Consider the following 26,760-nt stretch of genomic DNA (forward strand, 5'->3'; position numbering starts at 1 on the left):
TAGTTTTGTGATTCAGCATAAAGCTGGTTTAGTATGTCATTGACTGGATGACATCAGACCAAGTCGTTTCACAAGAAGCTAGAAACTAACATGCATCAAGTCTTACATCAAATACATCTATCTGTACAAGTTCTTTTCTCCAGAATCTCTCTGAGGAGTAATTCCCAAGGCTCACTGTGTGCATGACGCTGAAGAAAATTGAAAGTTCTGAAGCAACTTGAAAGTAAAAGTGATATAAATAAATACTTATTATATATATATATATATAATAAGTATGTTGTTGGTCTGCTCTCCATTGTCACTAAACAGGTTCAAGCAGAGCTATTAAAGTTTATATTCTTAATTACTGGTTATATGTAGAGGGGACACATCTCCAAGAAGAGTTGTCTAAAATGTGAGGAATTATACAGCTGTCTCCTTGGAATGTGGAGCTTTTCTGTTGGAAGATATTTGGGAATATTATGGGGATATTGAGGAATTCCTATCTGCAGCAGAAAGTGGCTTTTTCCTATAGAGAAAGAAAAAGGACATGACTAACAGTCCGCCTTCTTTGTTTGATAAATGAATTTAACTTGTTATAAATAAGGATGGAGAAAAATTGGCCTTGAACTCCAAGTGAATTGAGTGGAAAAGGCTAACTTTGGAATTTAGGTACTTGGGTCCAGATTTACCCTTGTGAATTGGCTTCCATTTTGAGATGTGAAAGGCTTCTGTTTTCTGGTTTTAACTGAAGTACACATTATGGATTCTGATAAGCTGCTGAGAGTCACGGAGGAGCAGGTGATCACTCTATTATTCCTACCATTTGAGCTCTCCAGTTAAGGCCAAAAATCTTGAAAGTTACTGTAGAGATACTATTTATCTTTAGTCCTTTTCCTGGTTCCCCAGTTATTAACCAGGTCTTTGCTGGCTGTGAATTCAAGCGCTGCTTCTTCATTTCAGCTAGTTAGGTTACTCTGTGACATGTTCAGAACTTTTTTGATCTAATGTTCTTTTAATAATCAGCCACTAGATGGCACTTAAGGTTTGCTTTCTTTCCTACTTTCTTTTTCCAGAGGTATTTTTCAGAGATGTGTTCATCTGTAATTAAGAGTTGATGACTCCCATTGGGACTAAGCTGGCGGAAAGCAAGATGCAGCAATATTTGAGTGAAAGCAGGCAAAAGTATAACCATTAAAGGGGGAACAATGACTATAATTTAAATAAGATTTGGGTGGTTGCAGTGTTTGCATAATCCCTCCTGGCATGCAAGAGCAGTAGGAGAAGCCTGTGGCTTTGCTCTCCTGCTGTGTTTCAACAAAAATGGAAAATTGTAATGAACAGCAACATTTTTCCTATCTTTCATATTCTGCTCTTCCTCCTCCTTCATTCCTTTAAGAAAAATGCAGTTTACTTAAAGATTGAATTGTAATGGAAATAGTGTATAGCTTGGTAAACTGCACTGGATTCTCTAAATCAGATTCCTCTTGCTGCAGTTACAGGACATAAGTTAAAACTTAGTTAATGCATGTTAACCCAGTAGAGACAGGTGATGTATAGTAACCTGAGTTACATGAATTTTTGTTAAAGCTCCCTAGCTTCTGTATTGGCTGTTACCCCTGTAATAGCTTACTTGTATTTATCTCCCTCTCCCTCCCCCCCCCCCCCCCCCCCCCCCCCCAGTATATACATATAAATATATATGAAAAAATAACATTGTATTTTGGCTTAAAGATGGTTAAATAAGTTTCAGTATTAAGTAAACTTCTATGACCCTGCCTATTTCCTGTCCTGTCAAACCTTTCCTTGTAAGAATAACAGTGTCCTTTTATTTGGTGGAGTGTAGCATGATGTTTTTGGCAGGCTCAACATTTTTGACTTGCATAAATTTGTGACCTCAAGTGCAAGAAAAGTGAATGCTTGCTTCAGTGCCTCATGGTTTCTGCCTAAAGAGAAAAGTGTCCACATCGCTAATCATTACGGTTTCTGAAGGAAAATTATCAGCACACTTATTCCACCTGATTGCACATGACTGCACTTCCAAAGAAAAGAATCAGAAATAAAACTGCGTATTTTGTACCTAGTTATGTAAGGTACCAAAAGTCTGGAAATATAGGGCAGACTGTACTGCCTTACTGATTTCTGGAATTGGCACACAGGGCACTTCCCTCACTAACAGCTCCTTGGCAATCTCTAGCTCAGTAAGGATGTTATTCTGCAAAGTGTAAATTTGGATCTGCTGCTGGGCTAAGAATGTCTGTCACTGCATGGTTAAAGGTCTGATCAGGTCTGAAGTGAATTAACGTAATTATTTTCCTACATTTTCTCTCCATTAACTGCGTGGTTATTTAGCTCTTTAGTAAAGTAGTTACGCTTTTCCCCTTCTGTCATAACACAGCAAGAAAACCTTTTGCCCTGCCAGGTCTGAGAGCTTGACAAATTAATTCTATAATTTGAGAGCCACCATCCAGAAAGTAACTACTGCTTTTAGTATGAAAAAATATACTTAATTAAACGAATGAGAGCTGTTTATGCACACTTGCTTGTTTCTCCAGAAAGTTTGCTTTTCTTCATTATGTCACAAAATATTACTATTAAATCATCAGCTTTTTACAAAATATTTATATAGTGCATTTTTTAACAGACATAGGAGTTTTGTACTAATGTTGTTTGTAGCCTTAACATTTAAAGGTGATATCCTTGAACTGAAGAAAGTTGTCTTTTGATTACTATTGATTACTGCAAAGGAATTTGTTTGTTTTATAAAAAGAAAAAAAAAACAGTCACAAAAGTAGCATCTTTAGCCAGATTCTTTTAGCATGAGTGTTTTGTGGTTTACGGATTCCTAGCTAGTCCGAGAGGTTGTCTCCCAGTGGCCAAGACAAAATAACTGCATGTCCTAGTTGGAAGAAAACTCCCCTTCCTTTGCAACTAAGCTGACTGTGTGTGCTGAGTCTAGAGAGCATGTAGTATCCACTACCGCCTTGCTAAAACACCTTACTCCTGACCATAATCTTCCTGCTTGTGCCAGCTTGCACTTCAGTTCCTGACAAATTACAGGCACCTTCCCTTAGGATAACATCAGGGAAGCTCACCTCACAGGTTTTCATAGTAGCAGAGAATGCAGGTCTTACTTTCCTGTAGTTTCACTTCCAGGTATGAGTTACCTCTGAGCCACATTGTCAGGACCATTATAGGTAATGCAGGCCATTCACATTCTGCAAGAATACAGCTTTTCTTTGACTGCTGCCAGCCTATATATTGCTATGATGGACAAAATAAAAGGAGATCTTTGGAGGGGGAAAATATGAAATTTCATTTATATTCTTATCTTTCTTCTCAACTTTCTTTTAAGTGTTGACAAAGTGTGAAAACTGAAAAAGGAATTGTGACAAAGCCAGGAAATTGTGGAGCCAGCAACAGGGAACTGAAGGCTCTCTTGACATGGAGAGGAAGACAAAGCTGTGTATAAATGGAGTGAGGGCTCCTGCTCATCATCATGGTGAGGTTTTTTTGTTCTAATATTAACCATATCAATTCCACTAGTAATAGAGTAAAACCTACTGCCTGGAAGAGTGCTGCCAAATGAAAAGCCAACATGCTGCTCTGGGGAGGCAGCAAGTATTTTTGTCAAAATATTGTTCCTCACTCAAGTACAGCAGCATTCTACATCATTTTATCATTTCCTAGCTAAGAGCAGCTGTAAAGAGGACTTCACATTTCTGTTCTTTCTGGAAGTGTGACATAGATGGTGTCCCACTCCAGGCCACATGCACAGAGCTTTCAAAATCCATTTTCCCAAATGCCAGCTGAGTTAAGACTGACCAATAGAACAAGCAAGCCTGGGCAAACTTTCACCACTGTATTCTGAGCAGGCTGCAAGTCTGCTTTGTAGGAGAGGTAACTGTTGGCATTTGTTTTTTTTATTTGGAAGGCCTTTGAGATGCTTAACATTTAGAACAGCCTAGACCCTGCAGAACAACACAACTCAGGCATTTCTTTGATTCCTACAAGAGGATTATGATTTTTTCCCCATTCCTATTTGCTCCTGAACACCTGCTTACCAACAGGACCTGTTTATTTCTACGTCATTATTTCCTGCTAATAAAGATGATTTTTAAAGTTTTTGACCCACATCAATAACAATGATAATGCACTGAACACCACCTGTCACCCTTTACTCCTGAAGTTTGCCATTCAAAAGTTCAGAACATATGTTGGTGGCATATCTTATATATATATGTATATTAAAATAGTGTTCAGATGATCAGTGGCACCAGGATTGCGTACAAGCTAAATGAAAAATGATTACTCATTTGCTATTACTGCAGGAAATTTTGAGGAGATGCTAAAATAGTAGAACAGCTAGATGAAGAGAGGAATATGGTCTATTTTAGCTGGCATTCGGAAATGCATGCAAAGCCACAGTCTTAGTTGTCTATCACCTTTATCCCAGTGTTGAGGTGGTTTGCAACAAATGTGCACTGATAAAGCTGTATGCTAGTGATGTCTGCCCATCAAATGGGTTACTCCACCAGCCTCCAATACATTTGAGCTGTCAGCATCAAGTGCCACAAGAGCCACAGATCAATGTAACACTGAAACTAGGACTATCTGGCTGTGACACGATCCCTTGGGTCTCCCTGGGTAATAGCATTCCCCCTCATTCCTCTGGTCATTGATCTTTACTTTCTGGTTTGCCATACTTTCATTTTCTAGGCGTGCCATCAGCTAGCAGGCAGTGTTAGGAATGTTTGAATAGCTACTTGAAATATTCATGTGAAAATCACTTCTAATGAACAGTGAAGAACAGATAGAGTTCTGTGTAGCCATCGTAAAGAAAGAATGCTTACAAATTAGTCATTCAAAATAAAAATTAGACCTAAGAGCAAAACTTCTGGTTTAGTACTCTAAAGGATGTGCCAACAGCCCAGGGAAAACCTTTTTGTTACAACTGCATCATAGTTGCCTGTTCTAATGCTGACCCATAATGAAGTACATTACATCGTCTCAGTGGCCTGTGCATGTTCCTGAAATCTGTTGCTGGCAAAGCCCTGTGCAAATGCTAAACAAAAGGAAATTATAACCAACTGCTAATGAAGACATCTCATGTATTCAAATTCCTCCCATCCCCACAGCTAAAGTGACAATCAAACAACAGCTTTTTCTGAATCCTTGCTCATTTTACATAATACAACTCAAGCAGTCACAAAAAGATACTAATCATAGTCTTCCATAACTCTACAACTGTTTTTAACGTTATCCTGCATGCTGAATATGATTTTCAGTGGTTGCAAACTGCCAAACAAATACAGCTCTCATCAAAATGATGAGGGTAGTGGTAGCCCTTTAGCACTATCTCCACAGTCAACTTGAACAGTTTGTAAATACACAGATTTTCAACAAAAGTCAGAGGGTTACTTGTTTTAATAGCTGGAGAAGTTTTGTTTTGTTGTCGTTTTTTTTTTTCTTTTGAAAAAGAGTTGATTTTTTGTCATTTAATGCCCAATACCTGAGGTCAAAAAGGACTTCATACACTTGGCCAGAAGCATTTCCTTGCAAGAAATAAAGACATCAGAAAGTTATGACTTATCAACAGTATAAGGGAGCACAGGGAATTTGAATGAAAACACTTAGAAGTCTTAAATCAATAACTGTCAGAAGTCATCTGTCTATAGATGCAGTTGGTTTCAGTAAACATCTGTTGAGTGTTTTTCAAGAAAATATTTTGGAATGACTTTTTATGGGTTTCTGGGACATCAGATTACTAATTTCCAAAGAACTTCAGCACAATTAAAAGGTGTAAGAGTCAGGCAGAATACTTCAAACATTAGTTACAGCAAATTCTGAAGTCTTTCCAAGTGAAATGGAATTGTTCAGGGTTTGTGCACTTCTTACTACTTAAAGATGACAAAATCTGTCTAAGGAATAATTACTGAACGAGACAGCTGTAGGGTGGGACACTTATCCTCATGTGATCTGTACACAAAAAATGATTAATCAAGAATTAGATCTGAGACACAGTATGGTCATAAGACCTTCTCTCAGGAAGAGGTCCTTCTCTCAACATTCCTTTCCTCCATCAAAATGAAACTTAGAAAGCCTCTGTTATTTCACAAACTCAAAGTTGCTCTTAAGGGCAAGAGCTACTCTGCCATGTCATAGTTTCCCAGGGGAAGCAGTGGAAACCCCTTTGGCTTGATAGAGACAAAGAAGGGAAAAAGCAGACTGCAGGATTGTTCTCTGCATTGGCAGAGTAGATGAGTAGATGACCTAACAGGTCTTTTCCATCTATAATTTTATTCTGCGTCTTTGATGCCGAAGGGCCTGTTGGCATCCACAGTGCCATTGCTTTCCTGGAAGCTTCATTAAATATCTGGTTCTGAACTTGGAATCTAACACCACCGAACAACTAACTCTACTTATGAGCTTATGAGGTGACAGGCAACAAGAATGCCAACAGGAACATGCCCCATTGCGGCACTTGGGTTTATCCTGGGCCTAAGACCAGGATACCCTGAAACACTTGCATCAGCATATAGTAAGTGCAGTGGATACCAGTGTTCTGCTTACTTCAATGCAGAAGTTAAGCAGTATGCAACCATCTACTGTACTATTTACCCAAGGTGTTTAAATTCATAAGGAGATCTAGCATGAAGACTTAAGAGATGCAGGAATTCATCTAGAAATTCATCCTCAGTCAGCTGCAGTATCAATATTTCTTCCCTTTTCTCCAGCCATTTAACTTAACAGAAGCCTTACTCTCTCTTCACTACAACGTATTCTTATGTAAACAATTGGTACAAACTCACAAAAACCTCTTCGTCATTTGTTCTTCACTTGAAGGACAGGAGTTTCTACTTTACCCTATTGTCAGGAGTTACTCCTACAGCCAGCACAACTAGTTACACCTCAAAGCACAGCAGGAAGCTTTGTGACCTCTGTTGTTGCCAAGAACTTGGGAAGGTGACAAGGCTTGATTCTCAGTGTGAGATACACCACTAACCTCAAGGGCAAAACAACTTTGTGTAACGTTGCTGTTGGTCCATAGAACAGAGCTCCTCAACTAGCGGTCAGCTTTCCAATAGCTTGCAAGGCCTAAAGGTATTTTGCCAATACAGCAACTAGATGAAAAATGGTAGAACACAGCCTACCACAACCCAGATCTGAATCTGGAAATCTAGCCTGCAGAAGTACGGTGGTACCAGAGGAATAGTCTGACTCAGCTGGAACAATTTCTCAGATCTGAAAGAAACTTTGCCCAATGGGAGCTCACAGCAGGTCATCGCTCTGTTTCTTATGAGGTTGGCTACATCTGTTCCCTTTTAGGCAAGAGAAACACTTCATTAGGACCCTGAGTAACCTTCTGTTGGGCAACACTGGGCACTTCTGGTTTCATCAACTGATGAATCAGTTTGTCCCGTTATTGCTTCATATCTCATACAGTAAATTTTGGGTGGATTCTTCTTGGCTACAAAATGCTTTTGTTATGACAGCTTTGGATACAGCCATACTGTTCTTTTGTAATGAATGTCTGAAATATTGTATTTGTTTACTTAAATCATTAAGCATAAAATGAAAGCCGTCTCTTTTGCTATTGTGTAGCATAAAAAGATAAAAACCAAACAAGCCAGCACTGGTATAACTCTTAGGAGAGACTGGGAGTTGCATCTCTTGCAGTTCCCCACTCCCCCAGGCGCGCTCCACTGTGTGATTTAGGAAGGTATCTTAGATTCTACACCTTTACATCCATAGCAGAACAGCTGTGTGGAGAAGCCTTCTATAGAGTTGAAAGCAGATTGTAGGGGGTCCACACAGGCCAGCGTTCTGACAGTGAGCAGAACTTAGCAGGTGTGTCACTTAGTAATGAGAAAGTTGCCATTTAAAAGCTATATCAGTACCTTTTTAATGTTTTATGACTTCAGCGGATTATTACTTGGCTCTATCACAGTCCACTTTTCGCTCTTATTTCCTGCTAATGGCAAAAAGAATTTGAAGCACATTAGAAAGCATGAAGAAGGACTGGGTTGTTACGTCAGTGCAGATGGTAGCTGTAATTTTTTTTTCAGAAGGGCAGTGGGACAAATCCCAACTTTGCTGAAATTGGTGACATTCAAACTGGGATTTAACAACAGAACTACTTTCAAATTGAATGAATAGAGAGAAGTAATTTGAGTCTTAAGCTCTTGGCTGTTATCATCCTCCTTCCTTCAGGTTGGACTGACATGAGGATATTGGGCTAAAATTCTGTTACTTTTAATCCAACTGCAGACTTAAGACAGAGCAAGTGTAAGTGGACACCAGGAGTAAGACTTGGTTCTGCCACAAGGGACCTATTCTGATACCTGTAAAACTTCTAAGCATAGAGTTGAAGATACAGACAGGACATTCAGTCACCACAAATACAGTCTCAGGTTCATCATCTCTAAACCTAAAATAGCCATCAGTAAAACAGGTAACTGAACATATGTTCAGCTGCAAGCCTATTTAGCAAGTTGGTCCCTCACTGTAGAGAAGAGTTCTTAGTGGATAAGAAGTTCTGTTCATTCTCATTTTTACCTCTGTAATATTGCTGCTATATTTTTTCTCCAGAAAGCACCAGGGACTGTGGCATCACAGCTTTTTCTTTCCACTAAGTGCCTCATGTAAATGACACACCCTAGCAGTGTTGGGCCTTAGCTTGGGAACCTCAGCCCGTTCCAAAAACCAGAATTCCCACATAACTACATAATTTGCTGCTATCAAGTTACTGGCTGCCCGCAAATTGACTAATGCAATATTCACTGAGAATCAGGAGACTGTAGCATGAGTCTTTAATTTCCAGGAGAGGCTGATTTGTCCTTTAACATCTTAAACATTTTAATTATGAACATGCAAATTAATACTAAAACTGTCTAGCAACCAGACACAATACAAAACAAATAACAGAATCCACGTTAGTGGGGATTTTAAGACCTTTAACTTGCTGTGATGTACCTAGACATTAGGGTCTTCTAAAGCCTATCAGCAAAATTAGCACCACCAGTGCAGCTCTATTTGTGGGGTACAGGCAAAGGAGAGGAGAGCAACTGAGATTCAGTACTGCTTACCTTACTACAATCAAGGAAGACCATTCTCAGGTTGGATATCCCTCCCTCTCACTTCATGTTTTCAGCCCACAAACTAGACAGCAGCAGCAGCTAGAGAGCCATTTTTCATCCCCCACGTGCCTCACCAAAAGAGAAAAGTTTTTGTTAAGAAAGAAGTTCAGTCTTCAGAAAAGTCAGAAAAGTTTTTTCTAAGCTAGAAAGGTATTTTGAAGTGCTCCTTAAACCTAGGCTTCACATCATTCATTGTGTGTTTCCCAAAGTCTCTTGGCAACTGAACTGGTTCACAACCTGCAAGGATAGATTTTGTTCCAGCTATAACAACAGCTTAGATTTGGAAAAACAGAACTTACTTCCATCTCCAACAGCTCAAAATCCTGAACACATTGATACCACTTTCTTCACCAGATCAGTTCAGCAATCCTACCAGTCCAGAAAGTAGGTGTAGGAGAACAGGGTCTAATTATTGGCTGCAGCTGTTCACACCAGCCGGTCTCCTGCTAACTACCTTGAATTGCCAGCATTCTCCAGCACAGGAGAGCTATATAAACATTTGCAGCTGTTAACAGACATTGCTTATGCAACTTCCAAAGGTTATATAAAGATTTTTTTTATACTAAGAAGGAAAGAGTCACACTATAACATTTTAAAAAACCCACGGCCCTTAGGCAGCACGCTGACGAGACAAGGCAACTGCTGCAGTAAGGGATTCTCTGAACTCACTGATTGAGAACTTAGGGGGAATGTGTGTTACAGGTGTGCTTACCTCTGTTAGGGCTAGCAATCTTTGTAACAGTATGTCTTCTGAAGCTGTAAAATCTGAGCTGGGAAGCCATTTTAGAGCAGATCATCCTCTTTTTTTTTTTTTATTTTAATATCACTGGACTGTCACTCTATGGGACAAAGGGAATTCCATTGCTCACCACAGCAAACATATTCAGTATCCCAGATCAGGTAAAGATGACCAGCTCACAGGGGCTTTGCATACTTCCTATAGCCTACATAGAACGTCTCCTGTTAAACCTTTCACAGCCTCCTACCTTACAATTAATTACCTCTAGGCTTTAAAGTGATCAGCAGGAGCTATTTTATGCAGCTGTTTAAAATACACTGTTTAGTGATTTGAACTCCTTAAACCCCAGGTGCAGAGAGAACAGCTCATTTATCCACCCACATATGTGGCATCCACAGGTGTTGGCTGGTTTCTATCTTAATAACCCAAAGATCAGGAGGAACAAAAAAGTCAAAGCAGGTCGCAGAGCAAACTGCATACACAGGGTCCTTTCCTGACTGCTTTGCAAAGGAAGGAGGTGCCTCTTGTTTGGTGCTTTCATTAGACCATACTGTACTGAGAGCTGTCAAAGAAATCCATTTGTATTTCTGTTCTTCCTAAAAAGAAAGTTAGCTTTATACCACCTGCTTCTTCTGATCTTAAGGGACCAAACACCCATAGATTCCATTGAAAAAGCTGAAGGAGTTCTTGTCTTAGACTGACTGCTCTTTTGGACACTATTGCCTTCCCTGAGCAATGATTCTGAAGCCATGAAACACTGGGAAACAATCTTTGAAGTGACCATGAAAAGCAGAAAGGAACTGTGCATCCCAAGGAGTGAAGGAAATAAAACTAATGGAAGGATTTTCAGAGTCCAACCTGTTACGTATTTGGCTGTGAATAAAAACCCATGTGCTATCTCAGCACAAGGACTATTTAAAACCCACCTCCCCAGAAAACAAAACAAAACAGAAGGCATTCACAAAACTTCAGATTCAATGAAAAGAAGTGAAGAAGCACTTTTGTAATTAGCCTCTGTAGTGAGAGAGAGCAGTGGAAAGAAATCTCTTCTATGATACTGATGGAAACTGTGGCAAATAGTGCACATTTGAAGTTTTTCATGGAGATTATAAGCCATGAGCTAACTTCAGTTCTTGGTGTTGCTTTCTCTGTGTTAATGCCTAAGCACCTCCTTGTAAATTGCAAAGCCACTGGTCAACTTCAGCCAAGCAGAACCAAGTGGTAAATGTCAAACAGCTGCTGTGCTCACACAGCCTTCTAGGAAAGCAGGCACTGACAGGCAGATTAGTTACCACCCCAGTGAAAGGATGGGGCATGAGCTTCACCCTTGTTAGACCACAGTGACTGGGAAAGATCTGTTACTGATGCTCTGTCTGTGCAGGGACTGAACCCAACTGAGCTTTGGGTCTTTCAAAACATAAAAAAATGCACATATAACTCATGCCTTTACAGTAATGGGCTGCTTTCATCTCAGATTTGAACTCTCCACCCAGTATTGGTGTTGAAAGAGCTCCATGTATCAGAAATCCCACAGCCTAGTTTAGAAATGAGCTCACCTGTGATCGGTGGGAGGACAACTCTAAAGTGTCAAAGAAGAAAAGTTGCTTGGATTCAAAATGGAGGAGATGTTATGGTCAGATTAGCAAATGAAGACGTATGGAAAAGTCAGCAAAACAAGAAGAAACCGGTGACTAAACACACATAACAGCACGTAACTTCCTTAGCTCCGTTTTCAGGAATAAGGTGCTAACCTTGCTTGTTCATTTTCTCAGGCAGATGGGAAAATATTGTCACCAGGAGTCGTATGTGCTGGGGTGATGGGAAAGTGTATGAGCAGGGAGCAGTTCAGTGGCTGTAAAAAGTTGGATGCGATATGACATAATGCACTGTATCCAGCTAACGGACCGGCCTGAGCTTGTAGGTGGATAAAGCAGCTTCAGTTATGGGTCATTTGAGTTCTCAAGTGACAGGTCAGACCTGTGAAGTGGCAAGCATAGCATCATTACTGAAATAAGTGTTGGCAAGGATTATGTGTCTGCCGTTATGTTTAATAATGTTTAATTTTATAAGCTGTTCTGGATGATATCAAGTAGCTGTTCAGTCAGTTAAATGCACGCAGCACGGTCACTAGAGAGGCTGGGTTATTGGCACTGAGTTGAGGGTGTGATATCTCTCCATGCATAGAAAATTTTATTTGTTTGCTAGTTATGCTCTGGCCCTCTGAGAGCTCAGGGCAATACTCCAATAACCTATAAAATTCTGCTTCTGTGCCAAGGTATCTCTGTCAGCCACTTCAGATGCTCACCGATCTCACAGCCAGGCCTGCCGGCATTGCTGAAGTGGTATTCTCAGCACATCCGTTGGAGCAGAACCCAGGATCAGCTGAGGAAGTACCAGAACCCTTCTCTGCTCTGTTTCCTTTCTCCCACTGGAACTGTGGATGGCTTTGCTGGACATGGGTGAGCTCCCACGGGCGATTTGAGGGTTTGGGGTAAAACCTTACTCTGGTGAAATCAGTTTTGCTATTGACTTTGGTGGGGCCTGACTTCATTCATAAAGCGTTGACTGTTATAATAGATTTACCAGCCCTGCAGGCAGCTCATGCAAGAAGAGTAATAGATTTAGCACTCTTGCTTCTAGAAATGAATCCCCTGGCTCAGGCAGAGATCTGCAGAGAGCAGCTTCCCTGGGCCAAGCTCTTTATCCGGGAAGCCTACCACCCAGTGCTCCACAGCAAGCCCGGAGCCGGCCGGAGCTGACTTGCACCTCCACCACAGGAGGACAGGCTTGTGCTGGCACACCGGCCAGCTCTGGGAAAAGCCAAAACCCCACGGAGGTGTGGCCCCGGTGGTTCTGCATTGCAGCAAGCCAGTCCCTCGAGGAACAGCAGCAAGGGCGGATTTCCCCGGTTTGCACCATAGCCAAGATGGCCTTCAGCAACCTCGGCTCAGAGAAGGCATGAGCCACTGTCTGAGCCAGCATCAGAGCGAGTAAAGGGATGGAGTCTGGCCTGTTACAGGGCAGGGAACTGTCGTAGCAGCCAACGCTGACCCTGTGCTGCAGCTGCAGAGAGGACTGTGGTCTGAGTGCTGCCTGTCATGTGTGCTGCCCTGGCAGGATTTAAAAAGAAGAAAGGAGAGAAAGGGATTCCTGCTCCATTGTCCTTCTGCAAGTGGAAAAGGGCTGAACTAATTCAAACCAAACTCAGAACAGAAACTCCTCCCAGGCGGAGACATTTTTCTGTCAAGTTTCAGCCCTGGGAGAATTTTTACAGCTGAGCAATAAACTCTTGAAACAGAGGTTAAGGGCCTCACTCGCTCCAGGCTCCTAATACAAGGAGCAGCGCAGAGCAATGCACATTCTTTAATCCATAGGAATGTGTCAGGCTGGCAGGAAGCTGAAGGTGCCAGGGGATGGAGAGGGTTAATCACCGCAATTGCCCAACAGACATTTCCTAACATTGTCACTTTTTACCCACAAGTTACAATTCCTCTGTTACTATAGAGGCAAGATGTTGATACTGGATTCATTTTCTGGGTTTTATTCCTTTTTGTCATTTTTCCCATGAACTAATAAGCCACAGTGGATTTGAAAGTATGAGCAAATGTGAACATTATACAAAGCACTTTTATGTTCTATTGACATTTTCTTCCCACCCTAATAATTTAGAGCTGTTAACATAAAAAAAAAATTAAGATGATCATACTTCCCATCACTTTCATTTCCCAAGTCTATGAAGGAAGAATCATGAGTAATTTCCCATAGTTATTGTTTGCAGCACAACACATGGTCTCAATTACTGGGATAAGAAACATGGAGAGGGTATTGGTGAGGATAAATGATTTATCTGTGCATTTCATTCAAAATTCATTTTCCATGCCATAGTTTATATTATATTGATCAACCATCATCTTTCTTATTTCACTTTATAAACATAACCCAGCTATTCTGAGCAGGGCACCGGGTTACAAGAGATCAGTTTGCTGATATATTTCTGGAGCAGTGAAGCACACAGAGTGACCCTTGATCAAACCTACCTGCCATTAAAGGAGTCTGCTCAAACGGGCATCTCTGGACAGATCTGTACTAAGAGGGCACAAAATAACTCTTTGCCCATAGCCAATCTCAGCAGTGTGAGCTCCATCTGTGGAGCAGATGTACGTCAGCCTCGTGGTTTGTCGCTCCTGCACAGGTAGCAGGCAGGTATGGTCAGTGTGTGACAGTGCTGACCAGCACATGCTGTAAAGCAATGGCTTCAGCACATACCAGAGCAGCTTGGATGTGGCAGAACTATCATTTCAGGACTTTGATCTTGCAGTGGATTTGAACAGCATTGCGCTGCCTGGCTGAGATGAGTTGATGGCACAGCTGAAATTCACAGCAAACAGAGAATTCTGTTTCTTGCAGACTTTGCAGGGGTCAGGGTTTAGCCCCGCTGACTTTAATACCAGGATTCCGTGCTCTTTCACCCCACCTTCCTGATGCTCAAAGTGCAATGAGCTGCTTCTCTCATAGGACTAACCTTGGATAGGGATGATGAGGAACACAAGGGGACTGCTTAGGCGGCTGGTAAAGAGGTCCCACTTAGTAAATCCTTTACCATTTCTCTAATTTTCAAATGAATTCCAGGCTGTTCTGTGGAGAACCCAGAGCTGTGCTATTTGTTAGCTTGAATGAATCGAACACAACTAATTGGCCTTTTCCGCCAGAGCGTTGTGCAACTCCTGCCAGACTTGGCCTTCAACCTGGGCCCAGCGGTTGTGTTGAGACCCACAATTTCCTCCCATGGTTTTATCTATGCTGTCATTGTGGAGAAGAAAATGCTCTGGTTCCCAGCATATTCAGAAATAGAGGAGCGTGTAGCAGACTATGTGTAGACAACAACATGATCTTTCGTAAATTCAGCCTTATAAATGATGTAATCAAATTACAGGGGCAAACAAACAGCGGGCAAGTTCACGCAGTTGGCTTAGTTGAAATACAGTTCTACTTCCTGATAAGAAGCATCTTGTCTGTGCTCTGAAAGCACTCTGAGAGCATGCACGGTGCTATTTTTCAGCCTTTTCTTTTCTTTTCTTTTTTTTTTTTTTTTTGCACTTCCCCATCATTGCTAGGTGCTGCTTTCAGCTCTAATCTGTGCAATATGGACACGACACAGTGATTAAAAATGAAGAATGGGTCCGTTTAGGCAGCTTTTCTCACACTCCCCTCCATCCCTCCATCCCAAAGCTTTCTTGGCTTTAGCAGAACAGTCACTGGTGTAACACATGGCAGCATCTCATCTCCAGGGTGATTTGATGTAAAAGCATTACGGAAAGTGCTTCATATCTTCTACTGGGGCTACTTCCTAGTGCTAGGAGAACTTGGGAAAAGCACTGAGATCTCTTACAGTGGCAGATTTGAAAAGTGCAATTAAATATTGATAGTGAAAATCTTTTGGTGACGGGTTTTATGCCTTTGGCAGTACAGTTTCAACACGGGGAGCGGGTAATCTGTTAAACCCTCTCTTGCCTCATTACACTTTTGAATTCAAAATGAGAAATTGTCTGTAAGGATTTATTAATCTACACTCAGTACTTGCTAAGGTCACACAATGATCTGGTTCTGATGTGCTTTGGGGATTTTTCTGTTTGACTCATTTGGTAACTGCTTACCCACCCCTCAAATAGGCTGCACCCTCCGAAGAGGAGCCACAGTGAGCCACAGTCCCCCGGCCCTTAAACCACAACAAGCAGATTAAACTTTTGTCCAACAAAATGTTTTTTTCCTACTGAATATTCGCACAATTTCTTGATTTGAAAACTGAAAATAATTTCTAGAACATATTTTCCAGTTCTGCTTGCAGTATCACAAATGTAACTACCCTCAGAAGGACAATTTTTGCACTGGAAAGACAGGTACCAGATTTTGCTCATCTTAAAGACCTTGCCTTCCACATCCATCCTGCAAACCAGCCATGCCTGGATCACATCTGTGAGCTTGGAGCAGCTGAAATAACTATACCTTGCCCAGCTGAGTAAGAGACTATTTTTTGCTAGTGGAGATGGGAGCTGGTAAGCAAGCAGGAGAGCTTTGCCCCATGCAATGACCTCTGCCTCTGGATTGGGATGAAATGGGTGAGCTTGAGTCTTTGCTCATTCATGAAGGAATGAACACAGCAGGAAGGCGGCAAAGAGGGAGAAGTAATAGTTTGCTTGACTGCACACAGAACGAAACCTAGACAAATATAGCAAGTGTGTGATAGTTATCCATGTACCAAAGCTTGAAATTCTGCGTTCCTCTCTGCTCTTCTTTTTGTCATTTTAACCACCTTCCTTGCTATGCTTTTTACCTAAGGAATTTCCTTGTTGCCCTTTTAACAGTGGAGAACCTAGGCCAGGGATATCACTGCCAAGGCCCCAAAGCCTGCTGGTCCCAGAGCTCCCCACTGGGCCCCAGTTCCAGTAACCCACTTGCTTGTTGGCCCAGGAGCACCAGCTGAGGGAGTAGGCTTTGCACTAAAGCTTGTAGCCTGGTGGAGCTGGCTACCACGAGAGCAGATGGCTGTTGATACATGTCAAAAAACTTCTGAGCAGCCTTCCTGCAGCCAGCAGAGTCAGTGCTGCTGAGTTGCTATTCCCTTTCTCCTTTCTCCTCGTTTCCTGTTGTTTCAGCTTTGCACTGATGTGAATACAGACTGACAGTGCGGTTCCTTGTCTGCTCTGCGCTGGCACCTTCCTTCTCCCTTCCTGCCCATCCCTCCAGTCACGTGTTCCTCAAAGCAGCAGCAAATTGTGCTATCACCTTCTTCTCTGGATTCAGCACTTACATTCCCAGTTCAGCTGTTCATATTTTGCCTGGTAGTTGGAGCCAGATCCTGCTCAAATATTTTCCATCTACAGTTTATGTTTGGCACAAAAAGAATCTCATGATCAAGGGGTTTAATGATGATACATACTTTTTTATTTAAAAGGACAAGTTTCTGTCTGGAGATCCCTTTAAAACTCCTGAAGGAATCTAAAGAAATCTGCATGAAGAAGTCTTCTGAGCTCTTTTCTGTCTTCCAGGTATCCGTGCAGTGGCAGACCTGGCAGGACTGGCAAGACGACACCTGTAGCCCCATTGGACACCTCTGGGCTGAGAACTGATGCTGCAGTGCTCTGAATTGGAGGGGTTCGTTGAAGCAACAGGTAGAAAGTCTGTTTTCCCACTGAGAGCTTGGATGTGAGCCATGTTTTAACGCAATGCAGGGATGAGGACCCTAGGCCTTATTCCCCTGCATAGATTTCTTATCTGAATTTATCCTTAAAAATGCAAACATGCAGCATGGACTGGATTGTGGTTGCATAAATCACATCTTAAGTCAGCGTACACCAGGCTTAGAAACTGCACATGCAACTTCATATTCAGAGTTTTGAGGAAGGCTCAATTGTTTGGATGACTTACGGAAGCAGCACTGGTGGGACATGCGGTGTTACCTTCGGCGTGGGAACACCTCTGCTGCTGGCAGAGCATCACAGATGTGTGCTCAGTGTGGTGCAGGGCTTTGGGCTTCCACCCAGTGAACCCATTTCTACGCTGTTTATTCATGGGACTCACCTCTCTGTCCCAGCTGTTTTGGGTTTAGGGTCAAAACTCAAGATCAAAGTGAAACTTAGCCAAAATGCCAAGATTTCCTGGTTACAGAGTGAAACCAAGCTAAGACTTCAGAGTATGTATGGTTTCTACCTAAAATCATAAATCATCTCTTATTCACCTAAAATTTGTTCCAAATTTACTCAAAACTTGGACCAGATTTACCTGAAACTTTGCCCAGGACTGCTTGAAACTGAGCCCAGCTTCAGAGAGAGGTTCATGAACCTCAACAAACCTGGCCTGAGCCTCCAGTATGTAATGAAACCTAAAACCAGGGGAGTTTCACCTGGTTTGTGTTCGGTTATACTGTTTCTCACGGCTCTAGTGCTTATTATGATTACAACAACAATGCATCTATACAGAGCTGTAGGTATACACATAACGTAACAAAGGAGAAGAGTCCAGGCAGCTTTCCCACACCTATCCTGCAACACATCTACAGTCAAACTGAGCCCCACGCACACTGCTTAAGAAAATCTCATAAAATTCTTCTGGGTTGTCACAGAAAAAAAAAAAAATCACCCTGAAGCACCTCACATAGGAATGATAGGAATAAAAGATCAATCTCCAAAGAAAACTAAGCAGTAGCCCTGTTTTCCTGGCTGCTTCATCCCGCAGCCTTAGCGACGAGCCGGGAAAGCTGGCAGAGCCAGGCCCTGCTCAGCAGCAGTGTCACTTTTGATTACCTCCATGCAGTCTGCTGACCTGGATACTCACCCAAAACCTCTTATCCAGCAGAAAACCACCAAACCACCAGGCACTGCCACACTGCATTTTTCTAAGTGCTACTGCAGCACCCGCAGGGGCAGCTTCCCACGTGGATCCCTGTGGGGAAATGGGAACCCCAGGGGGCTGGGGCTGGGATGTGTTTTTTTTGCAAAGGGACTGTTTCCATGGCTTCATGCGTGCTGGGCCTGTCATAGCAGATGAGCCCATTTGGCTTCTTACCCTTCACTGCAGAAACACTCCAGTATTTCAGAGCTGCTCCAGGCAGGACGGCCACTGACTATAGGCTCTTCCAAACTGAACGATCTGGTTCTTGATTTCTACCCTGTAAACAGAGGATAACAAACACATCCCAACCTCACAAGGGTGTAGTAAGGATCAAAACACGTGTCTGCAAGGCGCTTACATCCTACAGCCCTGGGAGCCATAGAGAAGGTCATAAACAAACAAACCCACAGATGTGAATGCTGAGCCAAGGCCAGGGCTGGGCCCACAGTGCTGCCACACAGGAGGGAAGGGTCCTGCCCAAGAGACAGAAGAAAAAGTCTTTCCTGGGTACTTTGGAGAGGCTTAGCAACAACATGAGTTTGGCCTGAAAGCACTGACAAATAGTTATCCCTCTAGATTCCTTAGAAATAAAAATGTAGATTTCAACATGTGCACGTGAATGATTTAGGACTCAGACATATACTAACATGCAGCAATAGCACACACTGGACCCACCAGAATGAACTCTAGGCTTTGAGCCAGCTCTGCCAGCACACTCCTACTGCCCAAACCGCCTCAGCCTCCACTTCCCACCTCAGCAGTGCCCCTTATGAGCACATTAGAAATGGGAAAATCTGAAATAAAAAAACTCTTTGGTAACCTCTCTGGCCTCAACACTGACGCACTGAACTCAAGGGGAAGCTCATAACTGTGGAGTTGGCTTGGGCACAGTATTCCTCAAAAGCATTTGTTACAAGGGTGTGATGTATTTGGCAAGTTCTAAGGACAACAGAAGTAGATGGTTGGAATTTGTTAGAGCTTAAGTCATCAACATCTTCAAGGCCTTGCTGGAAAGGACAGGGTCTCATCTTTGGGCAAACCAAAGGGCACAACCCCCTGCAGAGAGTCCAGGAGCTGCCCTCAGGGTCTCTCTGTGGGCACTGAGGGCGTTGGCAAAGCACATAGCAAACACAGCAGCAGCACCGTCTGGTCCTGCCACTGAATGCCTCCAGGGTACCAGGGACAGCACAGGACCTGTGTCTGTGGGTGAAACAACAGCCACGTGCACTGGGGCATTTTTAACAACTGCTACATTCTCCCTCTCCTCTTTTTTTTTTTCCTTCTTGTTACTATTGCAACCACTACAATCACTTTAGTGTAAGTGATGGCACACTCTTCCCCACAGCACAGCCATATGCTCACGCTCTCAAGTTTTCCTCAAGTTCTCACAGCATCCAAAGCCAGTATAATCTCGCAGTTAACTTGATGCCTGGACTCACAGTGCTGATGCATGGGCTTGCGTGCAGAAGCCCCCCATACAGACATGTAACTGCAGGAGCTCACCCAGGAGCTGTGCAGGTTTCTGCAGACATCCGAGATGCTCAGGCCACTGCCAACAATGAGAAGCCCTGTTTTTTTTCTGAACAGTTTTAGCTAAGCATTACCTTGCCAACACTGTGATAGTATGAGGACTTATTCTGGGCGAATACCCTGGATTTACTGGATTAACCTGCTGTACATTGTATCTTGGCTACTCCTGCAAAGCATGAAGCCAACTAAAACAGACAAAGCTTAAAGACTTGCTCCAGAGAGAGGGTGAAGTAGGTAAGATCCTGGGCTCAGATGTCCCAGCTTAGGGAATTCCACGTGTCCTGTTAGCTCCTGTGCTACCTGGCACAGGGCAGCTGCAGGGGCACTGAGATGGGTACACAGCTCCTGCGGCTCCACACACAGCCACGGCCACAGCAGCTGCTGAGTTATGCCTTCCTCCCTACAGGAGGAAGGCTTCTCACCACAGTGAAGCTGAAAGAAGAGAGACTTACTCCTTCCCATCCCATTCCTACTCAGAAAGTAGCAGTACTGCACTGCAACAAGCTGTCAACCTTGCTCAATGCAGTCTCATTTTGGCAGAAGCCATCAGAACTATAAGAGGTTTTAATGATTCCAACACAGCATCATTTTAAAGGAGGAATCCTAAAAATTCTTTTGCAGCAAATAACAGTTTTTAAAGGTGGTGAGAAGACTTCTGCAATGCCAGCACCTCTCCCCCCCTCCAGTCTGGTGTAGTGCAGCTGCAGGCTGCTCTGCACGGCACTTACCTGCCTCAGTGCTGCCAGCAGGGACCAGAAGTGCTCAAACACGGATGGGGAAGCTGTAGGCAGCTGTTAGGCAATGGCTGTGGTGTCTGTCTTGCTCTCCAAACAGCCCAGGCCTCTCTGTGCTCAGGAGTCTTGTCCAGATCAGCTCTTCCAAAGCACGAAGCTGAACTTGAATCACAGTGTAGAATATTTATTTTAGACAAAACCTGAGTGTGACCCACTGAGACCTGCTGTAAGAAAGTAAACACTTCAGGTCCTTTGAAAGTCTGCGTAAATGAGAGACTGCGGAAACAGCCATGTTCTGCCAAAATACATGTCAGCCATCAAGTTTACAAGATACTGTTACAATACACAATGAGAACAATTTGATATGCACAGTCAGAAGCCATCTTTGTTCAACATTTAACCAAAAATTACATTTATGCATGCATCTATGTCCAGTCATACGCACGGCTGCGACAGGGGGAAGCCATGGGGTTATCTCACATATTTCATCATTTCCTTGAATTTGAAAAATAGCTTTTAATTGCAAAAGCATGCACATTGGAAAAGAACCTCTAGTGTACCTAGTGCTTAGAGTCTCTGGGATCCCACTGTCAAATTGAACACAGGAAAATATTATAAATCACATTTATAGGTTAAAACCACTTTTTAACTGCAGGTCTCATGCAATGTTTTCATGCAACCTTTGTGCTTTGCTGAGAGTTCAAGAAAACTGCAGAAATTCAAGCTAATGTAAATAATTATACATATATGACAACTAAAACTGACAGGCAAGATTGGGCTTTGCATCTTTAAACCTCTAAAAGAGATGCGGTCAAAATCATATTGGAATTATTTGAAAATTATCTTTTAGTCAATGGAAGGATAGAACTACTTCAAATTGGTCTCCTCCCCATATGACAAAACAACAATACTCTCATCTGTCCTTATTTCTGCAGCGCAACAAAGATGACTTGTAGAGCTGTGCAGACAGTGCAGGGGCTGCTGGAACACCATCAAGGAGGTTTTAGCATATTAAGGTGTTATTAGGCAGCTTAAATGTGAAACCAACACCACCTGACAGAGTCCTGATAGCTCTTTATGAAACCATTCTTCTCAGTTCCTCTCAATATTTAAGGGCTGGAGAGAGAATACCCAAACCATACACTTTAATCAGAAACCATACAATCTTACACACTGAAAAAACAATCCCAACCTGCTGAGGTTGAAGTGGCACATACAACTGTAAGGCTTTGATTATATTTTGCCATAGTTACACAAGACATGGGAAAAAAACACCACTTAAGGTTTTGGCACACCAACATGAAAAATCCAGACACAGTCTATTATAGATATCAAGGTAACCCTGTGCACATGCACCAGCTCCATTCTGCTTAGCTGTATTTGTTAAGCAGAAAGAAATCCAAGAGAGTGAAGTTGAATTACAGAGAACAATACAATTGGGGGTAAATTGTTACAGTGCATTTCCTTTTCAAAATGAGTATAGCTCAGTGTATGTTCCCTCTATCAATTACAATGCAACCCAATCAGTATTTTCAGTGACACCATTTGCTCCATTTCTGCCCCCAGATTTTGAAGCATCAGAATGTTCTGCTGCTGCTAAAAGATGTACTGCAGCACTTGAGCATACGAGAACACCGGCATCATTGAGCAACTCCTTCCACATTAAAATGCATCTACAACCGATGGCTTTTGGTATTGGGTTATGCCTTTGTGATCAGTCTTAGATTACTTGAGAACAGCTGTTGAAGTAGGGGTAAAAGAATTGAATATTTAAAACAAGGCAGTTTTAGCAAATGACTTTTCAAATGATTAAATGTGGATTTTTTTTTTTTTTTCTGTACAGTGACTTAACATCCACTTCTGCATGCTCTGGCCGTCAAAGTTACTGACTGACTTCATTATTCAGGTAAAGTCATCAGAAATGTTCTAATGCACTTTCTGGAGCCACACAATTATGTTAGAGTTCCACTGCTGCTTAGATTTGCGAAGCTTTCTGTATTTCCTTTGTTCTTCCTTTGCACGAAGAGTGAACAAATGGTAGCAGCGTGCCTTCAAGAAGAAATCACCTGTGCACACATATAGACAACAAACCCTACCAAAAATGCCTGAAATGTAAGAATTCGGTTTATCACTTTCAGCAAGAACACAAAGCCACAGAATAAACTAAAAAAAAAACTGTTTTATTGTGACATTTATGACATTGAACCCTTGCTGATATGAATGACTATGGGTACTCTTGACATGTTACATAATGTCATGGCGTAGGATGGCACTGATTGTCATCTGACTTTTGAGAATGTTTAATGGTCCCTACTGACCTCAGTGCATTTTGGCAAGTCACAGAAACTTTATCATCAGGTTTGTGTATACAGTTAACAAGTAGTTGGTCTTATAAGCACCATTACAAACCCTCACATTAAGGGTATTATTAATCTAGTTTACAAATGCTTCATTGATAAAAATAGCATGATTACAGTATACACACACTTAATTTACATGTAATGTATTATAGGCATAACTGAGATAAACTACTGAGCTAACTTTGGTTGATTGAAGTATTTAGACTGAATAATGGCAATTTTGGCTTCTAAGTTGTGTAAATATTACAGTGCATTTATAAATCTAGGTTGAAAATTTACTAGCACCAAATGGATATCATAAATGGCTGACCTAGTAAGTTGTAGTTGGAGAAGCGAAGTTTAAGAATTACAAAAATAGAGCTGTCCATCAGTTGAAAGCACATTCTTGTACCTCTGCTGAAATGATGACGTGTCTCAGCATCAGTGGCCAACTTCCAAAGGCAAAAGTCCCAGTTTTCAAGATTCAACATATCAAGGTAGCTCAGCTACAGTTAAAAGCCTGAGAAAGTGGTTGTTTTGAGCTAGGGTATTCATCCTGTACCTTGTTTATGTATTAATATAATAGTGCTCCTTCATACAAATGTACTCATGTAAGATTGTACCTATGATATGGAGAATCTGATTGGGAGGAATATTCAGTCCTACCTATCTATCTTTGGTTTAATTATTTGGTCTTTGGTTGATGAATTAATGAAGCAATATCTGAATTTTCATTTTCAGGTTATCTCCCAGCTCACCACTGAGGTAGTCTTTGTCATGTTTCTCTTCAAGCTGGTTAAGTTCCTTCTTTTTATAGAGTGGAATACTACTGATTTGTAATGAATAGTTTCCAGGCACTGGCTTCTTCTTTGTGAAATGAAGGTAACTTATTCCGTCCTTCTTATTGATTCTAAAGAAACCATCTTCGTTTCCGGAGTCAATTAAATATCGGTTATGGTTTGTCAGTGTTGTGAGGGCAGGAAGCAGTTTCAGGATGCGAAATTTGTTACTGAGATCGGAGATGTTGATAGAAAAGACTGCTGCTTTCTCAATATCCCAGCTGGCAAGACTGACTGGAGGCTCCAGCTCTTGCTCATCCTGCACAAGAACAAATGATGTTAGCTGCCTTTGTCAGAGAACGTTTCACAGGCATCTATATGTGTATTTCTTATCCAGCTCATCCATTATTAATGAAATAGTTTCTAAAAGGAGATTCTCTAAAGTCATCTGTCTAAACCATTCTTGGAGACTTAGTGGTTGTCAGAATAAAGTACGGTCTTTGACACTTCTCCTGCATGGTAATGGGAGGCACACAGCTTCTCCATGCGGGTCCTGCTGCCTGACATCAGTCTGTGCTCAGTGTCTGCGCCCAGAGTCTACACTCTGCAAAGGCCTGTTCTGCCTCTCTGTCAGGGGAATCACAAACTAATGGGAACAATGCACGGAAGACAGCATGGTTGGTGGGAGAGGCATGTCGTTTAGGTAGTTTTCTACTTTGTGATATTCGCTCTGTTTAGATATGGAAGTGGGGGGAGGCTGCTGGAGAAGCAGCACTACTCCTCACCTCCAAGTGACAGTCACTATAATTCCCAAGTCTTGTATGTGTGAGTCACGCTGCAGAGGCAGACTGAAAACACTTCAGATAGCACATCGGCTAAATGTTATAATTTTGAAAGGAAGGTACACATCACCTCAGACAAATGCCCTTACCCAGCACCAAGCACAGAGAACTTTGAAATGTGTTGAAGAAGCAGTTTACAACTGCACTCAGCCCAAAACCAAGTGTCCACTCTTCTGGTCAAAAGAACTCTCTTGCTTTCCTGAGTTAGCAGAGCCATACACTGAGCACAGAATAGAAACAGCTAACTTGCCCCTGGATCTGCTGTATTCATGTATGGAAAAGCAAGCTCTATCACATATACATGTGAGCAGAGAACACACATGGCTGCTCAGGGTAGTGACAGTCTAACAGCACTTTTGTACAAGAGTGTTCAGTGTCTCTGGATTAAATTCTGAATGAAACACACATTTACATACGTGGACACATACATTTAGCTGAATGGCAAATACTGCAGTTGACACCTCCCATGACCTGCTGCTTCTCTGGCCAGATCAGGTCAGAACACTTCATCCCTAACATCACTGTCACCATAGAATGGATGAAGAAGTGAGAAGTTGAATGACTGTGGACTTGGGGACATTTCTCCTGCAAGCTGTTTATTGTTTGTAAAGTCTACATTTAATTGGTGGGAAAAAGATTTAAGTGTAGTGACTTGTGCAGGACATTGGACTGAATGACTCAACTGGGCATTCTGACCTTGTATTCCAAGATAAAATAAGCCTCAGGTAATGCAAGGGACTATTATAAGATTGCACTTCTACCACAACTTCTGCATTCATGCTGGGAGAAGAGAGACTTTTGGACAATGTGTGGCAAGCTCAGTGGAAGAACAAACACAATTAAAACCACCTCGATCACATTGTGTCCCAGTGAGCAATACAGAACAAACTCCAGCAAGTGGGGTTTGGTAAAGGATTTACTTTTCATTAATGTTATTTCTCAAAACATTTGCCAAGAATGAAGGAAAAATATCTCCCTCCAGGATGAATGAATATCTCCCTCCAGAATGAAAAAGGATGCCTTCCTCTTCACAGAAAGATAAAACCTGTCACACAGCAGATAAGTTTTCATATAAATATGGGTGCTGAAACCACTTGTTAATGTTTGGTTAATATAAAAGAAACTAATGACAACAGCTAGGAAGAAGTGGAGTTGGGTGAGCACTGCAATAGGTTTTACACATTCACTGGCACACAGTTATCCCACTGAGAGGCAAACAGAAACCTGCCTCAGTCCCTAGCAACTTGCAGGTGATGACAGATGAAGCTCAGCCTCCCTAAGTCTGCCTGGACCAGCAATGAGCAGAATACATGACCTCACCAACAGTTTTGCCCCCAGGCTGGCAGCCTGAGTGACTGTGAGAGTGTGGACGAGTCCCAGGAAGAGCTGCAGCTCCCTCGAAGTCCAATGTTCACATCCAGAGCTCTGTGTTTGCTTTGGTGTGAGCTCCAGACCCAGATACAACATGGTCCTGCTTGGAGGGGTCACCATCCACCCTGTCCAACACATACTGCCTTTCTGGCCACAAGGTCACACAAATGTTTTACATACCTGTCACCCTCTAAAATCAAGAGCCTGTTTTGCAAGTGAGAGCACTGCGCTCAGGATAGCTGGGTGGGTGTTTATTTTAGTGTTGGATGCACCCTAGGTAGTAGGAATCAAAGGGCTGCAGGGGACAACCTTCGCCTGACAGTAACAAAACAATTTCAGAAAGCCCTGTCCCAGACACCTGATGTCCAAAACCTGGACCTTTGTTTACTTTGGGGTATATTTTTTTCCCATGCGATTGCTTCTTGGCATTCATCAATCCAAGACTGCCTTTCACAAGATAACACCAAACCCTTTCCCTCCCCAGAGGGTCAATTACCTCTGCTTCATTTGCAGTTTCATTAGTACTTCTGCGCTTCCTTCCTCTCTTGGGATAACCATTGATTTTACATTCATAGCAAGCTTCTGGAGACAGGGAGTTGTCATCCATTTCTCCGCTGAGTGAAAGCTCTTGTCCTTGACCTTTGCCTAGCCCAACTCCAGAAACACAGTGTCTAAGGAAGGAAGAAATCCAAAATTAATTCCAGTGAGACATATCTTATCAAAAGCTAAATTTGGGGACCGTGAATACAAATAATAAAGCAACTGTGTTGCACTCATTTCCCAGGAAATTTTCTGATAAATTTAACAGGCAAAATTCTCAGTGAATCACAAAGCAAGTACCCCTTTGATTTCAAGAATCTGTTTTCATGGGCCTTTGTCTAAAAGAGGCCTGCCAATATGTAACAGATTTAAAAACACC

The 26,760-nt window shown here is 42.2% G+C and overlaps 1 protein-coding gene and 1 long non-coding RNA gene across 2 annotated transcripts in view; one reads left to right on the forward strand and one right to left on the reverse strand.

Moving 5' to 3' along the window:
* The first annotated feature begins 12,807 nt into the window (after nucleotides 1–12,807).
* Nucleotides 12,808–22,403, forward strand: LOC121113472. Its single transcript, XR_005862691.2, has 2 exons — nucleotides 12,808–17,027; nucleotides 22,354–22,403. It is a non-coding gene; the product is annotated as an uncharacterized LOC121113472 (long non-coding RNA).
* A 266-nt stretch (nucleotides 22,404–22,669) lies between these two features.
* Nucleotides 22,670–26,760, reverse strand: part of FBN1 (fibrillin 1) — a 146,811-nt gene continuing 142,720 nt past the window's right edge. Inside the window, exons 65-66 of the mRNA XM_015291934.4 lie at nucleotides 26,338–26,512; nucleotides 22,670–23,947 (exon numbers count right to left, since the gene is read on the reverse strand). Coding sequence (XP_015147420.1) covers nucleotides 23,558–23,947; nucleotides 26,338–26,512 — 565 coding nt within the window. The 3' untranslated portion in view covers nucleotides 22,670–23,557. The remainder of the gene's footprint in view (nucleotides 23,948–26,337; nucleotides 26,513–26,760) is intronic.

This window comes from Gallus gallus, chromosome 10 (assembly GCF_016699485.2).
Source record: "Gallus gallus isolate bGalGal1 chromosome 10, bGalGal1.mat.broiler.GRCg7b, whole genome shotgun sequence".
NCBI lineage: Eukaryota > Metazoa > Chordata > Aves > Galliformes > Phasianidae > Gallus > Gallus gallus.